Source organism: Mustela nivalis, assembly GCF_964662115.1.
Source record: "Mustela nivalis genome assembly, chromosome: 1".
NCBI classification, from domain to species: domain Eukaryota; kingdom Metazoa; phylum Chordata; class Mammalia; order Carnivora; family Mustelidae; genus Mustela; species Mustela nivalis.
Window position 1 is genome coordinate 146,712,071 of NC_139020.1, and position 26,920 is coordinate 146,738,990.

General features: G+C 36.8%; 1 protein-coding gene across 9 annotated transcripts in view; it reads left to right on the plus strand.

Moving 5' to 3' along the window:
- Window positions 1-26,920, plus strand: part of ULK4 (unc-51 like kinase 4) — a 636,882-nt gene that overhangs the window by 373,239 nt on the left and 236,723 nt on the right. The window contains exon 33 of one of the 9 annotated variants that reach the window (XM_082724764.1): window positions 2,436-6,491. The exons of the other annotated variants lie outside the window; for them this stretch is intronic. Within the exon in view, the coding sequence (XP_082580890.1) occupies window positions 2,436-2,494 (59 nt within the window). The 3' untranslated portion in view covers window positions 2,495-6,491. Of the gene's footprint in view, window positions 1-2,435; window positions 6,492-26,920 lie in introns of those variants that run through there. 9 annotated transcript variants of the gene reach the window in all.

Sequence of the window (26,920 nt, forward strand, 5' to 3'; positions counted from 1 at the left end):
CTTTCTGAGATTTAATTGACATACAAGAGAGTGACTGTTTAAGGTGTATAAATGTGTTGATTTATTATACAAATAGTGCAGAGTTATATCACATAAGTACCTTTTTTTTGTGGTGAGAACATTCTAGCAACTTTCAAATATACAATACAGGATAATTAACCATAATCACCATGCTGTACATTAGATGCCCAGAACTTATTCATCTTATAACTGAAAGTTTATACTCAGTCATCATTCTTAAGAAGTTACAGAGAAATGGGGATGCTAAGATTGTGGGATGGAAAGGATCTCATTTCCAAAAAGAGGAATGGAGGGAGTCCATCTTAACAAAATTATGATGCTGTTAGTTTGTGATAATTGAAAAAAGGAGGGTTAATCAGAGAATGCCCAAGACCATATTTAAGGGGCACTAATGGCAATGCAATCTAGGGAATGGAAATTGTGAAATTTTAGGTCTTACAATCAGAATGACTGAACATTTGGAAAGAGGACTCTGTTAGATTAGGTAATGGTAGCTTATGGAGAAAAGGAACAAAATTTCTGTAGAATACAAAAGAAGTTTATTGGTTATGTAAATAGTAGAATATGTGGCCTTCTTGGTCAGTGGAAGCTTTCTTCCTTGTGGTGCCCATCTCCTTCCATTTCATGGCTCCATTATTCCTCTGGTTATTAGTGTCCTCCACATTCAGTAGGCAGGAGAGTAAAATAGTGAAGAGGGCACACCTGCTTCTTAACAACCCCAGCTAGATGTGAAAATAGTTGCAAATCATTTATCTGATAAGGGATTAATTTCTAGAATATATGAAGAACACCTATAACTCAACAACAAAAACCCAAACAACATAATTCAAAAATGGGCAAAGGACTTGAATAGACATTTCTCGAAAGAAGACCTACAGGTTGCCAGTAAGCATCTGAAAAGATACACAATATTATTTGTTATTAGGGAAATGCAAATCAAAACCATAAAGAGATACTATTTCACACCTATGAAGTTGACAGTTAGGTTTTTTTTAAGGGAAATGTTGATAAGGATATGGAGAAATGAGAACCCTCATGCATCGCTGATGGCAGTGTAAAATGGTACAACTGCTATAGTGATTCCTCAAAAAGTTAAACACAGAATTACCTCCTGATCTACAAGTCCCTCTCTGAGGTGTATGCCTGAGAGAATTGACAACAAGGACTCAAACAGATACGTAAACACAAACGTTTGTTGTAGCATTATTCACAACAGCCGGAGGGTAGAAACTACCCATGTGCTCCCTGGTGGATGAGTGGAAGACAGATATGGTATACGGAACAAAATATATGTACATTGGAATATTACTCAGTCATAAAAAGGAATAGAATTCTGATACATACTACAACATTGATGAACTTTGTTAACATTACCCTAAACGAAAGAAGCCAGACACAAAAGGAAGAATAGCAATATGATTTCACTTCTGTGAGGTACCTGGAATAGACAGATTCATAGAGTCAGTAGAATAGCAGTTGCCAGGGCTTGGGAGGAGGGGTGTGGGGTACTGTTTAATGGGTCCAAAATCTGTCTGGGGTGATGAAAATGGTCTGGATACAGTGACAATAATTACACAACATTGTGAATGTATTTAATGCCACTGAATTGAATACTTAGGGGTTAAAATGGTAAGTGCTATGTTACGTACATTTTATCACAACTGAGAAAGAAACCCAGCTGGAAAGGACACATCTCCTTTGGTCACATTCCCTGGGCGAGAACCAGAGCCACAGACAGGTTAGGTGGCGGAGAGTTTGGGCAGTGGTGTACCAGCCCGAGCAGCCACTTCTCAAGGATGATTGCACAGTTTAGAAAGAAGACTGAGAACATTTTGTGGCCAGCCAGCTACTTTGGACACAAGAGATCAAGTTTTAAACTGTTTTCTAGTATGTATTTTGCAAGATAGTAAATCCAGTTTAGAAGCAACTTCTTGAAACTGTAGGATCAGAAGATCCTGAAAATTTCCTATCAAACATGAATGAAGTAACAGAAATATTAAAGTTCCCAGTTTACTAATTTTAAGTGTAGGAAATATTTAAGTGTAGGAATACAATGTTTCTTATGTTAGCGTGTGTTCTGTGTCCTATTAAGGCATTCTTGAATTTACTTTGCTTTGTCTCTATTTTCTGCACATGTTCTTATGTACTTTAAGCTCAAATTCTCTACGACACTCCATTTTAGGAGGGTTGCGCTTGATGACATCCCAGGCTTGGGCTTCAGATATCTCTTTGGTGTGAGTAAGAATGTTGAGTTTACTTCTGGGTGAAACATTAAGGAAACATTGCAGATAAAGTGAGAGTCTGCTTAGCATAAGGTATCCATGATGGAGAGGCAGTTCTTTCTGGAATGGGATGGATGGAAGCCATCTGTCATCCTAAGGAGTGACAGAAGATGCTGGGCTGTTGGCTTATAGGCTGGATGAGCTCCCAGCACTGTCTTCAGATCGGTATCCACCTCTGCTGTGAAATATAAGAAGGTTCATGCCATGAGTCGCTCCAAAAGGCAGGACCTGGAGCCCTAGTGAAGGTTCCAGGGCAGCCACATCCTGTTCAACAAAAGAAAGATCTTCCCAGCAATTTGAAGACTGAAGTGTGGAGAGGTCAGCTTCTGGGCAAAGTGAGTGCCACAAGTCTGGAAGGGAGACCAGACAGAGAAGCGATTTGCGGGGCTAGTTGGGGAGCTGGCTATGGCAGCTAGAACTTCTTAAATGCTCCCAAGAGTCTGTGATTCTCTCCTATACTTGCCACTGTTGGCAAACATTCCTGCAGTCTCCAAGATGAAAAGCAGAGGAGGAGTTAATGTAATGAAAGGAAGCAATTAAGATGTAAATTGTTTTCTCCCTAAGTGCTTTCACAATGTACTGAAATGTACATTCACTTTTATTCCCTTCTGTCTAGGCTGCAAACACTGGGGAACTAGGGATGGAAATGTGGAATCAAGCAGGTTATCCCCATACAAAGAGAGACCGCTAACATCTGGCTCTTTCCTTTTTTCCTTTAAAGGATATAATCAGTGTTTCATGGTGTCTCTAACGCCTGCTCTTTTATATCCTTAGTTTTAGAGGGAGAAAAATCTAATGTCGGGCAGCAATTACAGCAGCAGCATATTCAGCAAACAGTAGGCCATTTAAACTGAGGACAGTTATTAATGGGATTAGAACAGTAATAAAACTTTATAGAGGAGTTTAATAACTCATTTACAGACCATGAAACAAAGCTAATAGTCAACCTTCATGGGTGAAGTGTTCTATTTGTCCTGTGGTCTACTGCTTTGACTTTTAGTCAAATGTCAAGAGATTACTTAAATTTCAAACACCAGTCTGCATCTTATTGTTAAAGCAGGTAGAATTTTGCACACTTAAAAAATGAGTCCCCAGAGAGCAATGATATAGCATTAACATTTTTAATAAAATGTAAGGTATCTGCTCTTTCCATCTATAGATATATAAATGAGTGATTGGAAAACAATAAAATGATCTTCTATATAAGCACCAAACTTTGGATTTAATCCAGTCATTTTCTCTAGGTGTCTCTTGGTTGTTAGCTATAAATGGCTGAACAAATCAGTACATTTATCTCTCATTATGTTAACAACCTATACCACAGTGGAGTCTGTCTGGGCATCATAGCTGGTTCTCTCCTCCTTCCTAACAGCTGTCTTTCACTGCCCCATGCCCAGAGAATCTCCTTTCCTTTGGAGATGGTTGCCTGATTTGGATTTTGTTTCTTTACATTTCACTCCATAATCTTTTTTTTTGAACCCCAGTTTTTAGAGTTGGGATATTCCTAAAAGTCACTTACTCAAACCCCTCGTTGTGCATATGATGAAAGCAAGGCCAACGGGTGCAGAATCTTGCCTGGGGGATGGGAGCTACAGTAGGAAAGTAGCTAAGATGACCCCTAGATGCAGAGGTTCTAAACTTGAGCCCCCTTCGCTACCTAGCCTTCAGCAAGGGCTGGCTCACCTCTGTCTCCAGAACACCAAGTATTTGACACAAGGTACTTGGTACCAGCCATTAGGTATTATTTTCTGCTCTCCTTTGGAACCCAGATTTCGCTATAGTTCTGTTTGCTCTCAGTGAAATGGACTGGAACAATGCCCTCTGTCTTTGAGGCTAATCTTGCTGATGACTTGAGGTCCCTCCCTTATAGACACAATTCAGCATCCTCTCCCTTGATGTCCCTGGTGACCAGTGGCATACATTTTCTTTCTTTTTGAGACATGGCCAGTGTTTAGAAAAGGCATCACTGCTTAGAGAATAGTGGTATGCATTTTTTAATCCTGGGTTTCCAACAACTGCGCTCTGTAGCTAGAAAAGACATTCGCCCTAGCACTCTGACAATAAAGACAAAAGAAAGGATGATTGTTTGGGCACTGGTCTATTTTATGAAATTGAAGCAATAAACAGATTGGTGGCATGGCTTTTCATTCGGTACTCAGTCCTCCTAATCATATCTTGACAGAATGGCCAGTCCAAAGGGTTTTACTAAGATAGCCTAATCGGGTATTTGATGGATAAAGGGTTGCTCATCTAGATTTTTCGGTATAAGATCAGGCATATCATTTTTGCTCAATAAATACTTTTTGAATGAATGAATGAACAAATGAACTAACAAAATTGGGTAATTAAAGATAATTACACATGGTATGTACTTGTGAGTCCATCAGATGAGAACAGTTCCAATAATAATAATAATAATAATAATAATAGCAACAACAGTTATAAGAAGCGGGATCCCAAAAGGTCTTTTTCAAAGACCCAGCCATCTAGCACTGAACACTGTTAATTGGGTTTGCCTCTGTCTGATTCTCTACCAGGCAAGAGGGATGTCTCTTGAGGAAAACCAGCCACCCAAATCCAGAGAGCCCACAGAGGGGCTATCAGAATGGCAGCATGAAAATAGAAACCTGACTTTGACTTTGTGGGTTATTTTACTTTATATATGATATATCTGATACATGTTGTTAGATCATATATCTATGGGCCAAAAATGTATGTATGTATGTATAAATGAAAACCTTTCATAAGCCTCATCTCTACTGCATAGCAAAACCCAAATTAAACAAACAAACAAAAAACCTTGAACTTTTCTCCCAAATGTGAACTTTCCAGTTAAATGTGTCTAATTCTCGTCCAATTCTTTCTGGTTGAAGATAGCCTGATTGCAAGTCTATTTTTAGTCTGTTCAACATCCATCTCTCTTTCCTCCCTAAAGCAGAGGCTGGATCTATAGCAGTGTTTTGTTTGTCCTTGTGGGGGCAGGGGGAAGGTAGGGGCTCTGTGGCTCCCCTTATGATGAGACACAAATGAAATAAGTGTTTTTTTTTAAACTAATTTTATTTTAATGGTATGAAATACATTTTAGTTTTTAATCAGATATGTTTCATTATTTTTGAAAATAAGATTTAGCATTTTATGAGAGAGCAGTTTGCAGATTTGGTTTGGTTTATTTTTTCTTAATGAGTAGATTTTTTTTTTTTTTGTCCTTCATGTGGCTCTGATAGATTTTTAAAAAATTTTTTATAAACATATAATGTATTATTAGCTCCAGAGGTACAGGTCTGTGAACCGCCAGGTTTACACAGTTTACAGCACTCACCATATCACACACCCTCCCCAATGTCCATAGCCCCACCACCCTCTCCCAAGATTTTTTTTTTAAGGAGCTGTTTTAGGGGTCATCCATGTGGCATAGTTGGTTAAACATTGGATTCTTGGTTTTGGCTCAGATTGTGATCTGAGTCTGAGATCAAGGCCTGCACTGAGCTCCGAACCCTGTGCAAAGTCAGCTTGAGATTCTTTCTTCCTCTCCCTCAGCCCCTCCCACTAAAGCTTTCTCTCTCTCTCTTTCTTAAATAAATCTTTTTTAAAAATAAGCAGTTTTAGGTTTACAGAGAAGTTGAACAGGAAGTTCCAAGATGCCCCGTCTCTCCCCTTTCCTCTAACCCCCTGCACAGATTCCCCTCTTGTAACATACTGATGTTAATATTTGTTATAATTGGTGAACCAATATCGATACATAATTATTATATAGAATTCATAGTTTACTTTATGGGTCACTCTTTGTATTGCATGGTTCAATGGGTTTTGCCAAGTGCAGTGTCCTATAGAATGGTTCCACTGTCCCCCAAATCTCCTGTGCTACATGTATCCATCCTTCTCTGTCCCACTCCAACCCCCTGATCTTTTTAATGTCTCTATAGTTTTACCTTTGTCATGTATTTGGAATCATATAGTTTGCACTCTTTTCATACTGGCTTCTTTTATCTACAGTATACATTTAAGACTTTCTCTGTGTCTTTTTGTGGCTTGATGGCTCATTTCTTTTATTGCTGAATAATATTCCATTGTATATACCATATTTATTCTATCAGACTGTCACAGTTTGTTTATCTACTTGAAAGACATCTTGGTTGCTTCCAAGTTTTAGCAGTTATGAATAAAGCTGCTGTAAACCTGTCTGTGCAATTTTTTGTGTGGACTGAAGTTTTTCAGCTCATATGAGTTAATACCAAAGGGCACAGTCGCTACACTGTATGGCAAGCCTACATTTAGTTTTGTTAGAAAGTGACAAACTGTCTTCCAAAGTGGCTGTGCCATTTTGCATTCCTCCCCGCCGTGAATGAGAGTTCTTGTTGCCCCACATCCTCACCAGCATTTGGTGTCCATGTTTTGAGTTCTTACCATTCTAGTAAGTTTATGATGGTATCTCATGTGATTTGCAGTTCCCTAACCCCATGTGATGTGGGGCATCTTTTCATATGTTTATTTGCCATCTGTGTATCTTCTTTGATGAAGTATGTGTTCAGATCTTTTGCCTGTTTTTTAATTGGATTGTTTGTTTTCTTACTGTTGAGCTTTAAGTATTCTTTGCATATTTTGGCTCTAGGTCCTTTTTCAGATATGTGTTTTGTAAATATTTGTTCCCACTCTGGCCTGTCTTTTTATTTCCTTCTGGTTTACTTAATTTTGATACTTGGTTTTAATGATTGCTATCGCTGAAAAATGAGTCTCATAACGGTGCATAGATGTGCGTGGAGAATGTGCACCATTGACTCTGCTTCCTAAATTATACTTATTTTCAAGACCATAAACCAGTTATGCAAAGATTTGTTAATAATTTATTTAGCAAAATATCATTTTCCCAGAACATTGCCTATTCTTACAAGCTAATTGAAACATTTTGCATTCTTATATAGATTCAAGACCTACTGAGATTTCCTTGGAAAACATTTAAATAGGTGTGAAATAGCTTTAAATTTTTTTGGTCATATTTTATTTACTTTTTATTGAGCTTTAACAGGCAGTAATAAAATAGACTAATTTTAAGCATACAACTTAATGAATTTTTACATATGTATGAACATATGTAAAGCATATGTAAAACCAACATCTAAATCCAGAGTAAGAACATTTTTACTACAACAGAAAGTTCCTTCAAATTCATTTCCAGTCCATGCTTTACCCAGAGCTAATCAGTTTTCTGATTTCTAGAACTATTGATTAGTTTGTCTGTTCTTGAACTTCATATAAAAGAAATACAAAATAGTTCCACTTTTGTGTCTGGCTACTTTCATACCATAATTTCTCAGAAAGTCATCTGCATTGTTCCTTTTTATAAGTTTTTTTAATTTAAAAAATTGCCATATAGTATCCCATTATATGACTATATTGCAGTTTCTCTTTTCCTACTGATGAGCATTTGGCTTGTTTTCACTTAATGGCTAGTTTTTTTTTTTTTTTTTTTAAGATTTTATTTATTTGTCAGGAAGAGAGAGAGCATGAGCGAGCACAAGCAGGGGAGAATGACAGGCAGAGGGAGAAGCAGACTCTCCACTGAACAGAGAGCCCGATGCCGGGATCTGTCCCAGGACCCTGGGATCATGACCAGAGCCGAAGGCAGACACCTGACTGACTAAGCCACCCAGGCATCCCATACTTTATGGCTATTATGAATAGTGTTGCTGTTAATATTCTTGTACACATGTTTTTGTGGCCATATCCCCTCACTTGTTTTGGATACAGACAGAACCACACACACATGCATGTGCGCACACACACACACACACACACACACACTTACAAGTAAGATTGCTGAGTCTTAGGGAAGATGTATATATTAGTCTTCAGAGTTTTTTTTTTTTTTAAAGATTTTATTTATTTGACAGAGACACAGTGAGAGAGGGGACACAAGCAAGGGCAGTGGGAGAGGGAGAGGCAGGCTTCCTGCTGAGCAAGGAGCCCCATGTGGGTCAATCCCAGGACCCTGGGATTGTGACCTGAGCTGAAGGCAGGCGATTAACAACTGAGTGCCCCAGGCTCCCCAGTCTTCAGAGATTTTACTAAACAGTTTTCTAAAGTGTTCTGCTGATTTGCCTACCAACTGCCTCTATAAGGGAATTACAGTTGCTCTGCATATTTGGTATTCATCTTTTTAATTTTAGTCTTTCTATTGGTGTGTAAGTAGTATCTTACTATGTTCTTAATATGTAACATTTTCATAAGTTGGTTGGCCATTTGAATATCTTTTTTTTGTCCCTGTGCATATATTTCACTCATTTCTAAAATTGGCTTTTTGGGTATCTAATTACTTTATAGGATTCTTTATGTATTCTAGGTAAGATTTCTTTGTTGGATATGTATTGTTTTCAGTTCTGTAGTGTGCTTTATATACTCCTCAACTGCAAACTTCATGAGCAGCTGTTCCTAATTTAATGAAATCTTATATTTTTATAGTTAATGTTTTATTGTACCTTATTTAAGAAATTTTGCCAAAGTCTCAAAGATCTTCTACTATGCTTTTTTCTAGAAGCTTTATCATTTACCTTTCATATGTAGATCCATGAAACATTTCAAATTAATTTTTGTGTATAGTATGATATAATGGCCATGGCTTCTTTTTTTTCTTTTTAATCTCCTATACTGTGTACTTAAAGGCCTTTTCTTTTTGTCTTATTTTCCTTATGGTATAGATTTGAGAATTTTAAGGAACAGTCTTACTATAGTACTTTTAGTCACCCAGTCAGATGATGCTGGAAACATTCTCAAAAATCTTTTGTAAAAATGCTCTCCATAGTGGTTCACATTTTCACTTAATGTTTTAACTTCCTCACCATGCAGGAATGGTGAAATGTGTGTTAAGGAGTGGAGGGTGAGTGTGTGTGTTAGCACCTGCTGGGTAAATTCCTGACAGCTTGTTTGTTATCACAGAATCTCAGCAACTACCTTTTTGTAAAGAAAAAAAAAAAACTGCATAAATCATCTTCAAGCTTAGCAGCTCTTCTAACATTTTAACCATAAGATAAGAAGTGAATCCATGTGTTTTTCTGATCATTCTGCTTCTCATTACAATATTTGTAAAGATTTGTCTTTGTCAAGATCTTGCTTTTCCAAAACTCACATCAGTGGCCTAGTCTTTGGGAGTGGGCATTCTTAACATGGGTTGCCTGGGTTTGAGTCCTGGCTGTGCAGCTGAAAGCCACTATGACCTTGGGCAGGTCTTCCCTTTTGCCTCAGTGACCGCACCTGTGACAGTAGGTTTAATTACAATATCAAGCATAGGGGATTGTTGCAAATGTTACACAAGAATGAATGTAAAGAATTCAGAATATTGTCTTGCCCGAAGTTCATATTTTGTAAATATTTGTTATGCATATAGTCATGTATGGATGGGTGTTTATTTAATTTTGTTATTTTTCCTCTAACATATTGTGTATTTCTGCCATTCAGTACCTCTACTGCAGCAGTTTGCCAGTGAATGATGCTAGAACAAATTTTACTTATGGAGTTATGTTTCTAACCTTACCCTGAGAATAATTTTATAAAATATTAATATTGAAATAGATATTCTATAAGTGATTTCACTTACGCAGGTTTTAATAAAAACCTCTCTAGTAAATAAATTATTGACTGTCAGGAATATATCATTTCCAGTACATCTTTTCTTTAGTGACTCATAGAAAAAGTAATTATGTGACTATTTTTTGGTAGGAACAGAATTTCTTAATAGTATGACTGGAATCAATTTGAGATAGCTATATTGTAATCCAACCTCTCATAATATATAATTTGTTCTAATACTTGCTGCTTCTAGTTTTCAGCAAGATTTAAAAAATATTGCCAACAATATATATTGATAAAGATTAAATTTCAGGTTCTGTTTTTTTGTTTTTTGTTCTTTTTTGGTTGGATGTTATTTCAACCATTTTTACAGTGAGAAGAAAAGTGTTGTAAAATGTGAAACCACATAGGGGTTCTGCATATTTATCATTAAGTTCCATAAAATATTGAGAGGTACTAGAATCAAATGAAATATAGAGATTTATTTTTCTTCTTGGGTGCTTAGTCTTACATTTTCTTGCTAATTATGACAGATCGCTATTTCTAGCTAAAGTGTCAGGACAAAATATATAGCAAATTCATTGTAACAGTGGTAGTTGTCATAATTTAAATTTTTAAAGCTGCTTTTCAGATCTGATTAGCTTGTCTTTTTTTTTTTTTTTACTTTTTTTGGTTAGTTTTAATTTAATTTAATTTAATTTAATTTAATTTAATTTAATTTAATTTTTTCAGTGTTCCAAGATTCATTGTTTATGCACCACACCCAGTGCTTCATGCAATCCATGCCCTCCTTAATACCCACCACCAGGCTCACCCAACCCCCCACCCTTTCCCCTCTAAAACCCTCAGTTTGTTTCTCAGAGTCCTCAGTCTCTCATGCTTTGTCTCCTCCTCCGATTTACCCCAATTCACTTTTCCTTTCCTTCTCCTATAATGTCCCCCATGATATTCCTTATGTTCCACAAGTAAGTGAAACCACATGGTAGTTGACTTTCTCTGCTTGACTTATTTCACTCAGCAGAATCTCTTCCAGTCCTGTCCATGTTGCTACAAAAGTTGGGTATTCATCCTTTCTGACGGAGGCATAATACTCCATAGTGTATATGGACCACATCTTCCTTATCCATTCGTCCATTGAAGGGCATCTTGGTTCTTTCCAGTTTGGTGACCGTGGCCATTGCTGCTATAAACACTGGGGTACAAATGGCCCTTCTTTTCACTACATCTGTATCTTTGGGGTAAATACTCAGTAGTGCAATTTCAAGGTCACAGGGTAGCTCTATTTTTAATTTTTTGAGGAATTTCCACACTGTTTTCTAAAGTGGCTGCACCAACTTGCATTTCTACCAACAGTGTAAGAGGGTTCTCCTTTCTCCACATCCTCTCCAACACTTGTTCTTTCCTGTCCTGTTAATTTTGGCCATTCCAACTGGTGTAAGGTGGTATCTCAATGTGGTTTTGATTTGAATCTCCCTGATGGCTAGTGATGAAGAACATTTTTTCATGTGTCTGTTAGCCACTTGTATGTCTTCTTTAGGGAAGTGTCTGTTCATGTCTTATGGCCATTTTTTGACATGATTATCTGTTTTTTGGGTGTTGAATTTGAGGAGTTCTTTATAGATCTTGGATATCAGCCCTTTGTGTGTAGTGTCATTTGCGAATATCTTCTCTCATTCCGTGGGTTACCTGTTTGTTTTGTAGACTGTTTCCTTTGCTGTGCAGAAGCTTTTGATCTTGATGAAGTCCCATAAGTTCACTTTTGCTTTTGTTTCCTTTGCCTTTGGAGACATATCTTGAAAGAAGTTGCTGTGGCCGATGTTGGAGATGTTATTGCCTATGTTCTCCTCCTAGATTTTGATAGCTTCCTGCCTCATGTTGAGGTCTTTCAACCATTTCGAGTTTATCTTTGTGTATGGTGTAAAAGAATGGTCAAGTTTCATTCTTCAACACATAGCTGTCTAATTTTCCCAACACCATTTATTGGTGAGACTTTTTTCCACTGGTCATTGTTTTTAACATCATGATGTGGGGAAGGAATACTGTAGGGATCAGAATCGCTCTGAATCTTTGTTTGCTTGTGTTATTAGTATTACCTTCAATTCCACTTTTTTTGTTGTTATTACAGCAATCATTATAAGGTACTCATCTACTTTTTGATTTGTTAGTTCTTATTATTAATTTGGTTAAAACGAGATAGAGCAATTGGTACATCCATTTAACCAAAGGTACATGATCTGCTATGATGTCCCAGTGGGGTGAAATTTTACAAAACCCATGGCCCACTCTGCCTCCCTGAATCTTGCTGCCCCAAGCCTTTTGTCTAGATACCAAGTACCCCTGACTGTGTGCTGAAGAATGATACATCCAGTGAAAAGACCAGCTGTTGGTGGATTTTCTTAGTTGCTTGGTAAAAATAATTACAGTAAGTATTAATATTTTTTAAAACACACTCCAGTAGGTCACTTTGGAGACATCTGTTCAAAAATAAGAAAACACCTGCTTCAGTGCCAGAGAACAGGGAAAGGATTCATTAATGAAGGACTAAGGGTTAGAAAGCAAGAAAGGAGATTTGAGAGAAAAAATTAAGAGAGAGGGTAATATAAAATTGGTGGGAAGGTAAAGAAAAATCATAAAAGATGCCAAAAAGGAAGAAGAAAAGGGTAGAAGAAAAAGCAGCAGCAAGAAAAAGAGAATGATTATAATCCAGGATTTTTGCAGTCCTCTTGCTTCTTGCCTCAAGACTCGGACAAGCAAGGTGCATGAGTCATGGTCAGCTCCCACTCTCTTCCCTATAGTATATACCATACCCACACTTAGGAAACCCATCTAACCACGCTCTCAGCTTGTTTGGGTTGTGGAATAATTGTCTCCAGGGCCATAAGATGAGTGGGAAGATGCATACAGCAGCCCAAGTACCTTCTCTTTGGCTTCTGCTGCTGTTTCTTTGTCCTGGAGACCTGAGGTTCTCTTCTGGATTCCTCCCTCCACAGAAATGAATGTCAGTGCCAGCAGGGTTGGAAAAAGGAACTATAATGTAGATAAAAAATGTTAATATTCCCCATAATCTAATTTTTTAAAAAGATTTTATTTATTTATTTGACAGAGAGAGAGATCACAAGTAGGCAGAGAGGCAGACAGAGAGAGGAGGAGCAAACTCCCTGCTGAGCAGAGAGCCCCATGCGGGACTCAATCCCAGGACCCTGAGATCATGACCTGTGCCGAAGGCAGAGGTTCAACCCACTGAGCCACCCAGGCGCCCCGTCCCGTAATCTAATTTTTAAAGATAATTGCATTCATGTTTGTATAGGTTATGTGAGACAGGCATTTCTAGTTTGGTTTTTCTTACTATATTGTCAATTAAAAGAATAACATTACAGAAAATACATTTGACAAAAGGTAACACCTATTTATAATTTTGAAACTATTGGCTTACTAAAATTAGAAGGGAATTATCTTCAGTTGGTAAAGAATATTAAAAAAAAAGCCTAAAGCAAAAGTCATATTCAACATTAAAACATCAGAATATTGACAATTTCACCCTGCAATTGGAACAAATAAAAAATGTTCACCATCACTATGTTTAAAATTGATAAGTCCTGCCCAATGCAATAGGTATATGAAAAAAAAGATGCATAAGAATTAGAAAGAAATAATATACTATCATTATTTTCAGATGACATGAATGTGAACCTAGAGAATACAAAAGAATCAGTGCAGTACTGAAATTAACATGCAAATTTATCAAGGTCACCAGTTATAAGGTCACTATAAAATGTCAGTTGACATAAGATCAATATTAAGAAAACCACAGATTTCCCCTAACAATACATAAAAATTGAAGGATGGTTCCATTTATAATAGTATCCAAAAAATCAAATACTTAGGGATAAATCTAATGGGCAAAACTTACTGTATTTAAATCTACAAAACATTGAGAGATATATACAAGGGTGTTGATAGCAAAGTATTTGTAGTACCAAAACACTGGAGACTCTTCCAATGCCCATCAACATGAGAATATTTAAATACGCTGTGATGTACTCACAAATATAGGGCCATATAGCACTACTCTACAGTTAGTGTCTTATGCATGGATCTCATGAACATAATGTGGGATTCTAATTACACAAAATACAAAGTCAGCAGCTCATTCTTGATGTTAGGAGTCAGGGTCCATAATGACTTTTGGGGAGGGAGATAATGTCTAGAGGGGGCACAAGAGGAATCTGGGTGCCGATGATGTTCTTTCTTTAGCTGTGGGCTCTTTACATGTGTTCAGTTTGGAAAATTTCATCTGTGTACTTGGGATATTTATATTTTTTATATCTACTGCACATCAGTAAAAGTGTTTTCTAAAAGAGTCTAGTATTTCTTAGAGATGCAGGCAGTGGCTTACCATTGGGTATATGGGTACCTAGATTCAAGTTCATCAGATTGGATTGTCATTTGGCACCGCTTTTCGTGATAGCTGTGTGACCTTGCATCCCACAAGCACACGTGTGAGCTGCTTCATCATCTGTAAGATGGGGTAATGTCATTGTTATTTAGTTATATTGAGAATTTAATATGGCACATAGATGTCATTGAGAAGAATGCTCATTTTCTTCCCTTTAAGGGACACTGTATATTATATACACATAATATATCTATGATAAAAAGCAACAATTCAGTGAATTTTAAATTGCAACTCATGATAAGATTCAGAATGATATATCTACCAACAAACTGAAAATATGCTTACAGTTTACATTTATAAATCAAGTATAACTATACGTTTATGTGGCTATATTCAAAGACAGAGCAAAGTTCATGGAAACGTTTTTACAGTGACAGTATGGCCATTTATTTTTTCCCCTCTAAGAGCTATTATGTATAATAAAATGTATCATTAGTTACATTTAGGTTGTTATAGACGATAGGTTGGGATCTAATAATGATTTTTCTCCCTTTGCAGGTTGTCAGATTTAATCATTAGGTAATCAGGCATTGATGGAAATGAAATTCAAAGTTATGCTCTACATTTCCATATTTGCATACATCAGTCTGAAGACCTGAGCCGTTTTATAGTCCCAAATAACAGAAGTGGCTTTTATTTCCACCCACTTAGTCATGCACATATTCATTTATTTAAATGCTTGATGAGAACTGATTTCAGCCACTATTCCAGGCACTGGTTAGTGGATAAAACAAAGGCTTTTGTCTTAACAGTGATTCTTTATTGTCTCTCTCCCCCAGAATACAATCTGTGTCAAATATTTGTTAGATCATGACATGACAATGAGGGGGGGTAGAACACGTGACATGAGGTTATGCACAGGATGACTGAGGAAGTCCTGTCTTTTAAGTTGGCATTTGAGCAGAGATGTGAAGGAAGAGTCATACCGGTGTGTTTGGGGGAGGAGGGACACGCATTTTCTACCTGACCAACTTGAATATACCCTACTCTTAAATCAAAATCAAACACCCAATCTGTTGGGTTTTTTTTTGTTTGTTTTTGTTTTTGTTTAGTGTGAAATTCAAGAAACAAAACAAAGGAAAAGAGAGAAAAACACAGATTTACATAGAGAGAATAAGCTGGTGGTTTCCGAAGTGGTGGTGGATAGGAGGATGAGTGAAATAGATGAGGGTAAAGAGTACACTCACAGTGAGGAGCGCTGAGTGATGGATAGTATTGTTGAATTTCTGTATTTTATACCTGAAACTAATATAACACTGTATGTTAATTACACTTCCAATTTAAAAAAAACACCCAAAATAAAAGTTCTACAAGTCTTTCTATGGAACATTTTTGTTGTTTTCCGTTTTCTTTGCTTTAGTTTTACATTTTTTGGACACAACCAAAATGGCCTATACTATTGATTCAAATGACTAGTTCCGAATGTTGAAGTTCCAGAATTCCAGTGTTTCTAGTTCTAGCTTCTTTTTTCAGGGCCTTGCTTTTTTGTTGTTGTTGGTGGTGATAATGTTTTTTTTAAATTTATTTTTAATTGAAGGGTAGTGGCATATAATATTAGCTTCAGGTGTACAATTTAGAGATTCAACATTTCTATACATTTTGAAGTGCCCGACAAGATAAGTGTCCTGACCTTCTGTCAGCATATACAAATTTGTTACAGTGTTGTTGGCTGTAATCCCTATGCTGTATTTTTATCCCCCTGACTTAATTATTTTATAAATGGAAGTTTATACCCCTTAATACCCTTCATCTGTTTCACTCATCCCTCCACCCCTAACCCTTTTGGCAACTACCAGATCCCTGTAATTGAGTCTATTTCTGAGTTTTGTTTGTTTTGTTTTTTAGAGTCCATGTAGAAATGAAATCATATGGTACTTGTCTTTCTCTGTGACATACTTTACTTAGCATTATACTCTCTAGGCCCATCCATCTTTTCACAAATGGCAAGATTTCCTTTCTCTTTTTATGGGTGAATAATATTTCATTATGTGTGTATGTGTGTATACATATGTATGTGTGTGTGTATACATATGTATGTGTGTATATACATATGCCATCCTCTTTGTGTATTCATGTTATCCAGGGACAATCAAGTTGCTTCCATATCTTGGCTATTGTAAATAATGTTGCAGTAAACATAGGGGCACGTATATCTTTTGGAATTAGTGAGTTTATTTCTTTAAATAATTACCTAGTAATGGAATTACTGGATTATATGGTATTTCTATTTTTAATATTTTTGGGGAAACTCCATACTGTTTTCCACAGTAGCTGCATCAATTTACATTTCCACCAGCAGTGCATGGGGTTACTTTTTCTCCACGTCTTCACTAACACTTGTTTTATCTTGTGTGTTTGTTTTTGTTTTGTTTTGTTTTTGTTTTAATGTTAGCCTTTCTGACTGATGTGAAGTGATATATCCTTGTGGTTTTGACTTGCATTTTCCTGATGGCTAGTGATATTGAGCATCTTTTCACATGCTGTTGGCCAACTGTATGTCTTCTTTGGAAAAATGTCTATATAGTTCCTCTACCTATTTTTTAATTGTTTGGGGGCTTTTTGGTGTAGGAGTTCTTTACTTATTTTGGATATTAACCCTTTATCAGATATGTCATTTGCAGATATTTCTCCATTCAGTAGGTTGCATTTCCTTTTTATTGATGGTTTGTTTCCCTATGCAAAAGCATTTTCTGTTGTTGGTCCTTGATTAATGTAAAAATCTATTGACATCCTGAATAAGGTTCAGATTTTTTTTTTCAGAAGGACAGAGTATGGGTTTTCTTTTTTTTATGTTTTAGAACATTAAAATATCAGCTATTAATCATCAGCTTTCTTCTTTTTTTTAAAAGACCCCCTCCAAAAAAACTCCCAAATGATGTATAAAGCATGCATACAAAATACATATATGTTATAATTTTAAGTTAAATTTCAAGTTAAAAATATACATAGTTATTTAGGATAATTTTTCAACCAGCTCAGAACTCAGTGTTTTTAATATTTTTCAACAATCTAAACTACATAGCTGATTTATTAAAAAAAAAAAAAAAAAGTACTCCATGGCATTAGCAGGAACTTTTTTGAGAATTTTAGAATGGACAGGACCTTGAGAGCTCTTCTGATATGATGCCTTACTGACACTGAATAGGTCTGGAAGAAAGTGGGGTACTGGACTAGAGCTGACAACTGTGACCTGAAGTCTCTGAAACAAAGCCCTTCTCTCTGTTTCCTACATCAGCCACAGATCACAGCATACTCATAAAGAGGAGCTCATGTCACAATTATTTGTATAGGTGATCACTGGCACTGGAATGTTTTACGCATATCTAGTTTAACAACCAAATTTTAATCTCTTGTTGGCTTTGCTATTTGCCTCTCTGCTCCCTGTACCAGAGCCAGCACATCCACTGATGGCCCTTGGGGACACTAATTAGACCTTAAGAAATGTCCATCTCTGTAAGATAGTTTTGTTGCAGTTATGGCACTCCTTGTGAGAGTTACTATATGGTCAAATAAACCAAAGGAACAGAAAGATTACTCACAAATAGGGCCCTCCCTTTCTTTCATGCAAGGGACATTTCAGGTCTCCGGAGAAGTGCTGGAGTATTCAGTAAATGGTCCCAGAATGATTATTTGTCATTATGAGGATGAAAGAGAAAGCGGACCTCTACTTGACACCATTCATGAAAACCAAGTCCAGGAGTTTTATGTATCTAAATGTAAAAGACTATCCTTTAAAAACTTTTGGAAGAAAATATAAGAGAATGCCTTTATGATCTCAAGATATGTAAAGATTCCTTAAACACTAATCACAAAAAAGGACTGATTTAGTACCTCAAATTTTTAAAAATTTGCTTATCATAATACACCATCTAAAAAGTAAAAAGACAAGGCATAAATCGAGAGAAGTTATTCTTGACATACATAATTGACCTAGCATTAACTTCCTGTGTCTATGAAGAGCTCCCTGAATTCAGGAAGAACTGACAAAGACAAGCCAATAGAAAATTAAGCAAAAGTAGTAAATAGGCATTTACTGAAGAGATAAATGACAAATAAATATGAAATCATAAACAAATAAAAAAAAACAGCCTTTTTATTAATAGGGAGATATAAATTAAGTTCTTGATAAGATACCATTTTATACTATTAGATTTGTTCTGGATCCGTGGTGAAGAAGCCATGTGAACGCTGTATATTCATAACCCCGCTGTGGCTGATAGACACGCTACCTTGTAAAATTGAACATCTGTATATCCTTTGAGAATTCCTCTTCTACAAATCCTAGAGAAATTTTTGCATATGTCAGTCAAGGGAAATATACAAAAATATTCATATCAGCATGGAAACAACACCAGTAAACATCAGTAGAAAAATGGATAAATAAATGTGGCAAAATCCTATAGAAGAATATTTTTCAGCCATGAAATGAATGAATCAAAGCCAAATACACAAACTATTAAGAGAAAATACAAGCTGCACAATTCCATGCATAGTGTAAAAACCAATTTTATAAAACTCAAGATTAAACAATACGTTTAGGGATACATATATGTAATAAGACTGGAAGCAAAAGCAAGGGAATAAAACACTCAAAATGTAGAACAGTAGATGTATCTAGGGAGGATTATCTAGGCATATTATAGGGAATTGGTGATATTCTAACTTTCAAGTTGAGTATAACATTTATGGATGTTCATTTTATTATGCTTCATAATCTATTGATTATATCAAAATATCATAAAATCTAATGAAAAATCAGAACTACAGTTACAGCTTATTTAGAAAATAAAGGCTCACGGAATCTATATATTATATTTTCTTTATTTTTAGTTAAGCTCTTCCAGATTAAATAGATTTGAATTCTTTTTATTTTAAATAAGAAAAGTGAAGATAAGTGGATCAAATATCCAACTTGGAGTTCAAACGAAAGCAGCAATTGATTGGAGGAATTGGTAGATGTTTCAGCAAAATAGTTGAAAGCTAAAAGTAAAATTAGAACAAATTTAAGAATTTAACACTTACTGTAGAGGCAAATAAGGACTTTTCAGCAAGCGCATACAAGTACAGAATGTCCCCTGGACCTTTGGCTGAGGTGCTCTGGGGGATCGTCTGGGCAGAGAGAAGGCAGAAACCTTGAAGGAGACTCTGGGACATGGCATGTGGGACATTGTACATGGGTATGGGGACTAGATGCATCACAGGGGCAGGTGGGTAGGATGGATGCGGTGGGCTTTTCTAGGCAGGGAGTCTCTGGCCACAAGCAACCTTGTCATTTGCAGCACTGTGCTAAGCAGATGTTATTTTATTGTTACCTCTGAATGTCTCATTTTCATAATGCTGGCAAGCTTCTGCAGAATTAATATAATAATTAAAATTTCAATAAGTTACAAATTTTTTGCCACATAGCAGAAGTCAGAAGTGAAATTGAACACTTGAAAAAAAATCCTCAACTTTACTTAATGTAGAAGTTAAACTTTAACTCCCATCCTTTGCATTTTATGGTAGATTGTACCCAGGCTGGGAGCCTACCACACATTTTATGGCAATCAAAAACATTTACTCAGGATGTCCTGCCTTCAGCACCCTACGCATAAGAAAAAAGTTGCCAAAGGAAACAGTCAACAAAACAAAGAGGCAACCCACGGAAAGGGAGAATATATTTGCAAATGACAGTACAGACAAAAGGTTGATATCCAGGATCTATAAAGAACTCCTCAAACTCAACACACACAAAACAGACAATCATATCAAAAAATGGGCAGAAGATTTGAACAGACACTCTCCAATGAAAACATACTATCAGGCACATGAAAAAATGTTCATCATCACTAGCCATCAGGGAGATGCAAATTAAAACCACATTGAGATACCACCTTACACCAGTTAGAATGGCCAAAATCAGCAAGACAGGAAACATCATGTGTTGGAGGGGATGTGGAGAAAGGGGAACACTCCTACACTGTTGGTGGGAATGCAAGTTGGCGCAGCCACTTTGGAGAACAGTGTGGAGATTCCTCAAGAAATTAAAAATAGAGCTTCCCTATGACCCTGCAATTGCACTCTTGGGTATTTACCCCAAAGATACAGATGTAGTGAAAAGAAGGGCCATTTGTACCCCAGTGTTTATAGCAGCAATGGCCACGGTCACCAAACTGGAAAGAACCAAGATGCCCTTCAATGGACGAATGGATAAGGAAGATGTGGTCCATATACACTATGGAGTATTATGCCTTCGTCAGAAAGGATGAATACCCAACTTTTGTAGAAACATGGACGGGACTGGAAGAGATTAGGCTGAGTGAAATAAGCAAGCAGAGAGAGTCAATTATCATATGGTTTCACTTATTTGTGGAGCATTAACAAATAGCACGGAGGACAAGGGGAGATGGAGAGAAGGGAATTCAGGGAAATTGGAAGGGAGGTGAATGATGAGAGACTATAGACTCTGAAAAACAATCTGAGGGTTTTGAAGGGGGGTGGGGGGTGGGAGGTTGGGGGAACCAGGTGGTGGGTATTGGAGAAGGCACGGATTACATGGAGCACTGGGTGTGGTGCAAAAACAATGAATACTGTAATGCTGAAAATAAATAAATAAATAAATAATTTTAAAAAAAAGAAAAGAAAAAAGTTGCCACTTTGTCAAGGAAATGCTAGGATCCCGTTGTGGTGCTTCCGAAGTTTTGCAAAGATTTAATTTGGATTTTTCTGTTGAATGTAGTCAACTCTTGATTGCCCATACTGCCATAAGAATAAAGTGGATGGTTGGAAGAAGGTGTTCAAAGGTAGATCACAAGCAAGATAGCCTGTCTTTTTTTCAACAGAGTACCCCTACTCACATCTGTCTTGCATATTGTGGTTTTTCATGATACATCTCAGCAGAAGAATTTTCATCTGTAAAAATAACTTGGAAAAACAGTGTTCTGTATTGCATTTTACCCATAAGAATTGAATTCCTAGCTTGATGAAAGTATTGGTAAAAGAATGACGGAATGAATAGATGAATGAAGTGGCTTCAGGGAAGGACACAAAACAGTCCATTTTAATTGAGAGTCCATTTAATTGAGTCCATTTAATTTTAATTAATTGTCAGCAAACTTGATAAGACAGAAAATAATACAGTGTGTGAAATTTAGGGCAGATTTCTGCTGGGCCAGATTTCCCATTTTCAGCTTTTGTTTTCTATAGATTTGTCTTCTCTGGGCATTTCACATAAATGGGATCATTTAATATATTGTCTTTTGCATCCAGCTTTTTTTTTTTTAAGATTTTATTTATTTAAGAATGAGAGAACGCATAGTTGGGAGAGGGGTAGAGGGGCAAACAGACTCCCTGATGAGCAGGGAGCCTGATGTCAGATCCCAGGACTCTGAGATCATGACCTGAGCCAAAGTCAGACTTTTAACCGACTCAGCCACCCAGGCGCCCCTTGCATTCAGCTTTTTTAACTTAGATAGCATTTTTTGAGCTTTATCCATGTTGTAGCATGTGTCAATATTTCATTTCCTTTTATTACAAAATAGTATTTTTACTTGGTGCTTTTCTTTTTCTTCACTTTTGCTAGGGTTTTTATCAATGTATTAGTTTTTAAAAGAAGAAGCTGTGATATTTGTCTGTTTTGCTGATTTCTGCTTTTATCTTTATTAGTTCTTTCTGTTTATTTTGGGCTTATTTAGGGGGAGGAGGGTTTCCCCCCTAGATTCCTAGGGTGAGGATTTAGAGAACCGATTTTAAAGCTTTCTTCATTTCCAGCATTTAGAACTACAGATTTTTGGCTAAGCACCTAAGCACTGTTGTATTTTCATTATCAACCATTTTGACATATTTTCTAAATTTCCTTGTGATATCTTCTTTAACCTGATTGTGTTTTAGAAGTATCTTTAATTTTTATACACTTAGATACTTTACTGTTACTGATTTCTAGTTTGTTTCTAAGAACACACTCTGTAAGATTTCAGTGTTTTGGAATTTTTGAGGCTTATTATTTTGACCTGGTATGTATGTGGTCTGTCTTTGCAGGTTTCATATGTACTGGTAAAGAATGTATATTCTGAAGTAGTTGTTGGATATAGATACAGTAGTCTGTAAAAATTGTTGACCTCAACGTGATTGTGAGAGCTATTCAGATTTTTGGGGTTAATTTTCTATATACTGATTTTTTTTTTCAATGGTTCAATGACTAAGAGAGAAGTATTTAAAATCTCCCGTTATTGGGGTACCTGGCTGGCTCAGATGGTTAAGTGTCTGCCTTGTGCTAAGTCCTGGGATCAAGCCCTGTGTTGGGCTCCTGGCTCAGGAGAGAGTGTGTGTCGCCCTCTCCCTCTGCCCCTACCCCTGCTCATTCTCTCTCTCTGTATCTCTCTGTCTCAAATGAATAAATAAAATCTTATAAATGTGGCACATAAACAATGAGTTTTGGAATGCTGAAAAAAATAAAATTTGAAAAAAATAGTAAATATGAATTCTAAAAAAATTATAAAATAAAAAATAAAATCTTCAATTATGATGGGATCTATTTTTGTTTAGTTGTATCAGTTTTTGTTTTATGTAGTTCAAAACTCTGTAACATTTAAGATTGTCATCCTCATATCATATGAATTGTCCCTTTTTACTTCTGGTACAATATATTTGATTTTTCTTGAGTTTGACTAATGACGAACCTTGGTATAGTTTTATTTATAATTTTCTCCTTGCAGTTTTCTGAGCTCCTTGAATTTGCAAGTATATATTGATGTATATTTTAATCAAATTTGGCTAACTGTGAGCTATTATTTTTCCAAATAGTTCTTCTCCCCCATTATTTCTCTTTTTCCTCTCGAATGCTGGTTATTATGTATATCCTGCATATGTGTTAGTCTATTTGGATTTGTTACATTCTTTATTATTTAAACTTGTCTTTTCCTCTTTTCTTCAAATTGGGTAAGTATAGATCTTTTAGTTTACAGACCTTTTTCTCTGCCATCTCTAGTTTCCTCTTGATCCCAACGAGTGACAACTTCATTTCAGATAGTATACTTTTTAGTTTTAGAATTTCCATTTGGTTTATTCTTTTCATTTCTTAAGGAGTTCTGATCTGTTAATTCATTATGACCATATTTTCTTCTGTATCTTTCAAATATTTTCATTACCTGCTTTAAAAACCTGGGTCAGGGCACCTGGGTGGCTCAGTGGTTAGGCCGCTGCCTTCGGCTCGGGTCATGATCTCAGGGTCCTGGGATCGAGTCCCGCATCGGGCTCTCTGCTCAGCAGGGAGCCTGCTTCCTCCTCTCTCTCTCTCTGCCTGCCTCTCTGCCTACTTGTGATTTCTCTCTGTCAAATGGATAGATAAAATCTTTAAAAAAAAAAAATCAGGTCATTCCTTTAAAAAAAAAAATAAAAACCTGGGTCATCTTGAAACCATATATATATATATATATATATATATATATATATATATATATTGTTTTTTCCTTTTTTTTTAAATTTATTTTCAGCATAACTGTATTCATTGTTTTTGCACCACACCCAGTGCTCCACCTGGTTCCCCCAACCTCCCACCCCCTGCCCCTTCAAAACCCTCAGATTGTTTTTCAGAGCCCATAGTCTCTCATCATTCACCTCCCCTTCCAATTTCCCCCAACTCCCTTCTCCTCTCTAAGTCCCCTTGTGCTCCATGCTATTTGTTAATGCTCCACAAATAAGTGAAACCATATGATAATTGACTCTCTCTGCTTGCTTATTTCACTCAGCCTAATCTCTTCCAGTTCCGTCCATATTTCTACAAAAGTTGGGTATTCATCCTTTCTGATGGAGGCATAATACTCCATAGTGTATATGGACCACATCTTCCTTATCCATTCTTCCGTTGAAGGGCATCTTGGTTCTTTCCACAGTTTGGCGACTGTGGCCATTGCTACTATAAACATTGGGGTACAGATGGCCCTTCTTTTCACTACATCTGTATCTTTGGGGTAAATACCCAAGAGTGCAATTGCAGGGTCATAGGGAAGCTCTATTTTTAATTTCTTGAGGAATCTCCACACTGTTCTCCAAAGTGGCTGCGCCAACTTGCATTCCCACCAACAGTGTAGGAGTGTTCCCCTTTCTCCACATCCCCTCCAACACATGATGTTTCCTGTCTTGCTGATTTTGGCCATTGTAACTGGTGTAAGGTGACCGATATCTAGTAACGAGATTGAAACTGTGATCAAAAACCTCCCAAAAAACAAGAGCCCCGGACCTGATGGATTCCCTGGGGAATTCTACCAAACTTTCAAAGAAGAAGTAACACTTACTCTCCTGAAGCTGTTTCAAAAAATTGAAGCAGAAGGAAAACTTCCAGACTCTTTCTATGAAGCCAGCATTACCCTGATCCCCAAACCAGGCAAAGACCCTACCAAAAAGGAGAATTTCAGACCAATATCACTGATGAATATGGGTGCTAAGATTCCCAACAAGATCCTAGCAAACAGGATCCAACAGCACATTAAAAAGATTATCCACCATGACCAGGTGGGATTCATCCCTCGCTACAAGCATGGTTTAACATTCGCAAATCAATCAATGTGATAGAACAAATGAATATGAGAAGAGAGAAGAACCACATGGTCCTCTCAATTGACGCAGAAAAAGCATTTGACAAAATCCATCATCCATTCCTGAATAAAACACTTCAAAGTATAGGGATAGAGGGAACATTTCTCAACCTCATCAAATCTATCTATGAAAGACCCACAGCAAATATCATCCTCAATGGGAAAAAGCTCATAGCCTTCCCGTTGAGATCAGGAACACGACAAGGATGCCCACTCTCACCACTCTTGTTCAACATAGTATTAGAAGTCCTAATAACAGCAATCAGACAACAAAGGGAAATAAAATGTATCCAAATTGGCAATGAAGAAGTCAAACTCTCTCTCTTCGCAGATGACATGATTCTTTATATGGAAAACACAAAAGACACTACCCCCAAACTACTTGAACACATACAGCAATTCAGTAACATGGCAGGATACAAAGTTAATGTGCAGAAATCAGTGGCTTTCTTATACACTAACAATGAAAATACGGAAAGGGAAATTAGAGAATTGATTCCATTTACTATAGCACCAAGAACCATAAGATACCTGGGAATAAACCTAACCAAAGAGGTAAAGGATCTGTGCTCAAGGAACTACAGAACACTCATGAAAGAAATTGAAGAAGACACAAAAAGATGGAAGACCATTCCATGCTCTTGGATCGGAAGAATAAACATTGTTAAATGTCTATACTGCCTAGAGCAATCTATACTTTTAATGCCATTCCAATCAAAATTCCACAGGTATTTTTCAAAGAACTGGAGCAAATAATCCAAAAATTTGTATGGAACCAGAAGAGACCCCAAATCACTAAGGAAATGCTGAAAAACAAATATAAAACTGGGGGCATCAAGTTACCTGATTTCAAGCTTTACTACAAAGCTATGATCACCAAGACAGCATGGTACTGGCATAAAAACAGACACATAGACCAGTGGAACAGAGTAGAGAGCCCAGATATGGACCCTCAACTCTATGGTCAAATAATCTTCAACAAAACAGGAAAAAATATACAGTGGAAAAAAGACAGTCTCTTCAAGAAATGGTGCTGGGAAAACTGGGCAGCTATATGTAGAAGAATGAAACTCGACCATTCTCTTACACCATATACAAAGATAAACTCAAAATGGATAAAGACGACAATGTGAGACAGGAATCCATCAGAATCCTAGAGGAGAACATAGGCAGTAATCTCTTTGATATCAGCCACAGCAACTTCTTTCAAGATATGTCTCCAAAAGCAAAGGAAACAACAGCGAAAATAAACTTTTGGGACTTCGTCAAAATCAAAAGCTTCTGCACAGCAAAGGAAATGGTCAAGAAAACAAAGAGGCAACCCACGGAATGGGAGATGATATTTGCAAATGACAGTACAGACAAAAGGTTGATATCCAGGATCTATAAAGAACTCCTCAAACTCGACACACACAAAACAGACAATCATATCAAAAAGTGGGCAGAAGATATGAACAGACACTTCTCCAATGAAGACATACAAATGGCTCTCAGACACATTTAATATATATTTTTTTTCTTGCTTATGGGTTACATTTCTCAGTCCCTGATTTGTTGCAATGTATAATGATTTTTACACGGTAGCAGTTCTGCAGGCACAATAGGGAGTCTGAATGTTGGTGCCTTTAGAGAATATTGAGTTCTTTCTGGCTGTCATTTAATTTACTGGTAGTTCAGCTTGACTCTTTCAAGCTTTGTTTTTAATTTTTGTTCCATGGGTCTGTTAATAAGTGTGGCTTTTCTGAGATCTCAGTCCATTACTCAGAGTATTTAGTAAGCTTTGTTCTCTCTGGATTGCCAGAACTCTTGTCTCCCAGCTCTGTGCAAATTCAGGCTCTCTCCTCATTCCACAGCTTCCAGGGTACTTCATTAGTCTACCTGGGAAACCCCTGCTTCCTCAGCAAACTCTATCTCCAGTCTCCAGCTGCGCAGCAAAGTGAGGCTGCTGTGCTCTGAGTCCCACAACCCCATGTCTTCATCTGGAAAGTAGCTCAAAGGAAGAAATGCCAGGAAAGACAGAGTGATCATAG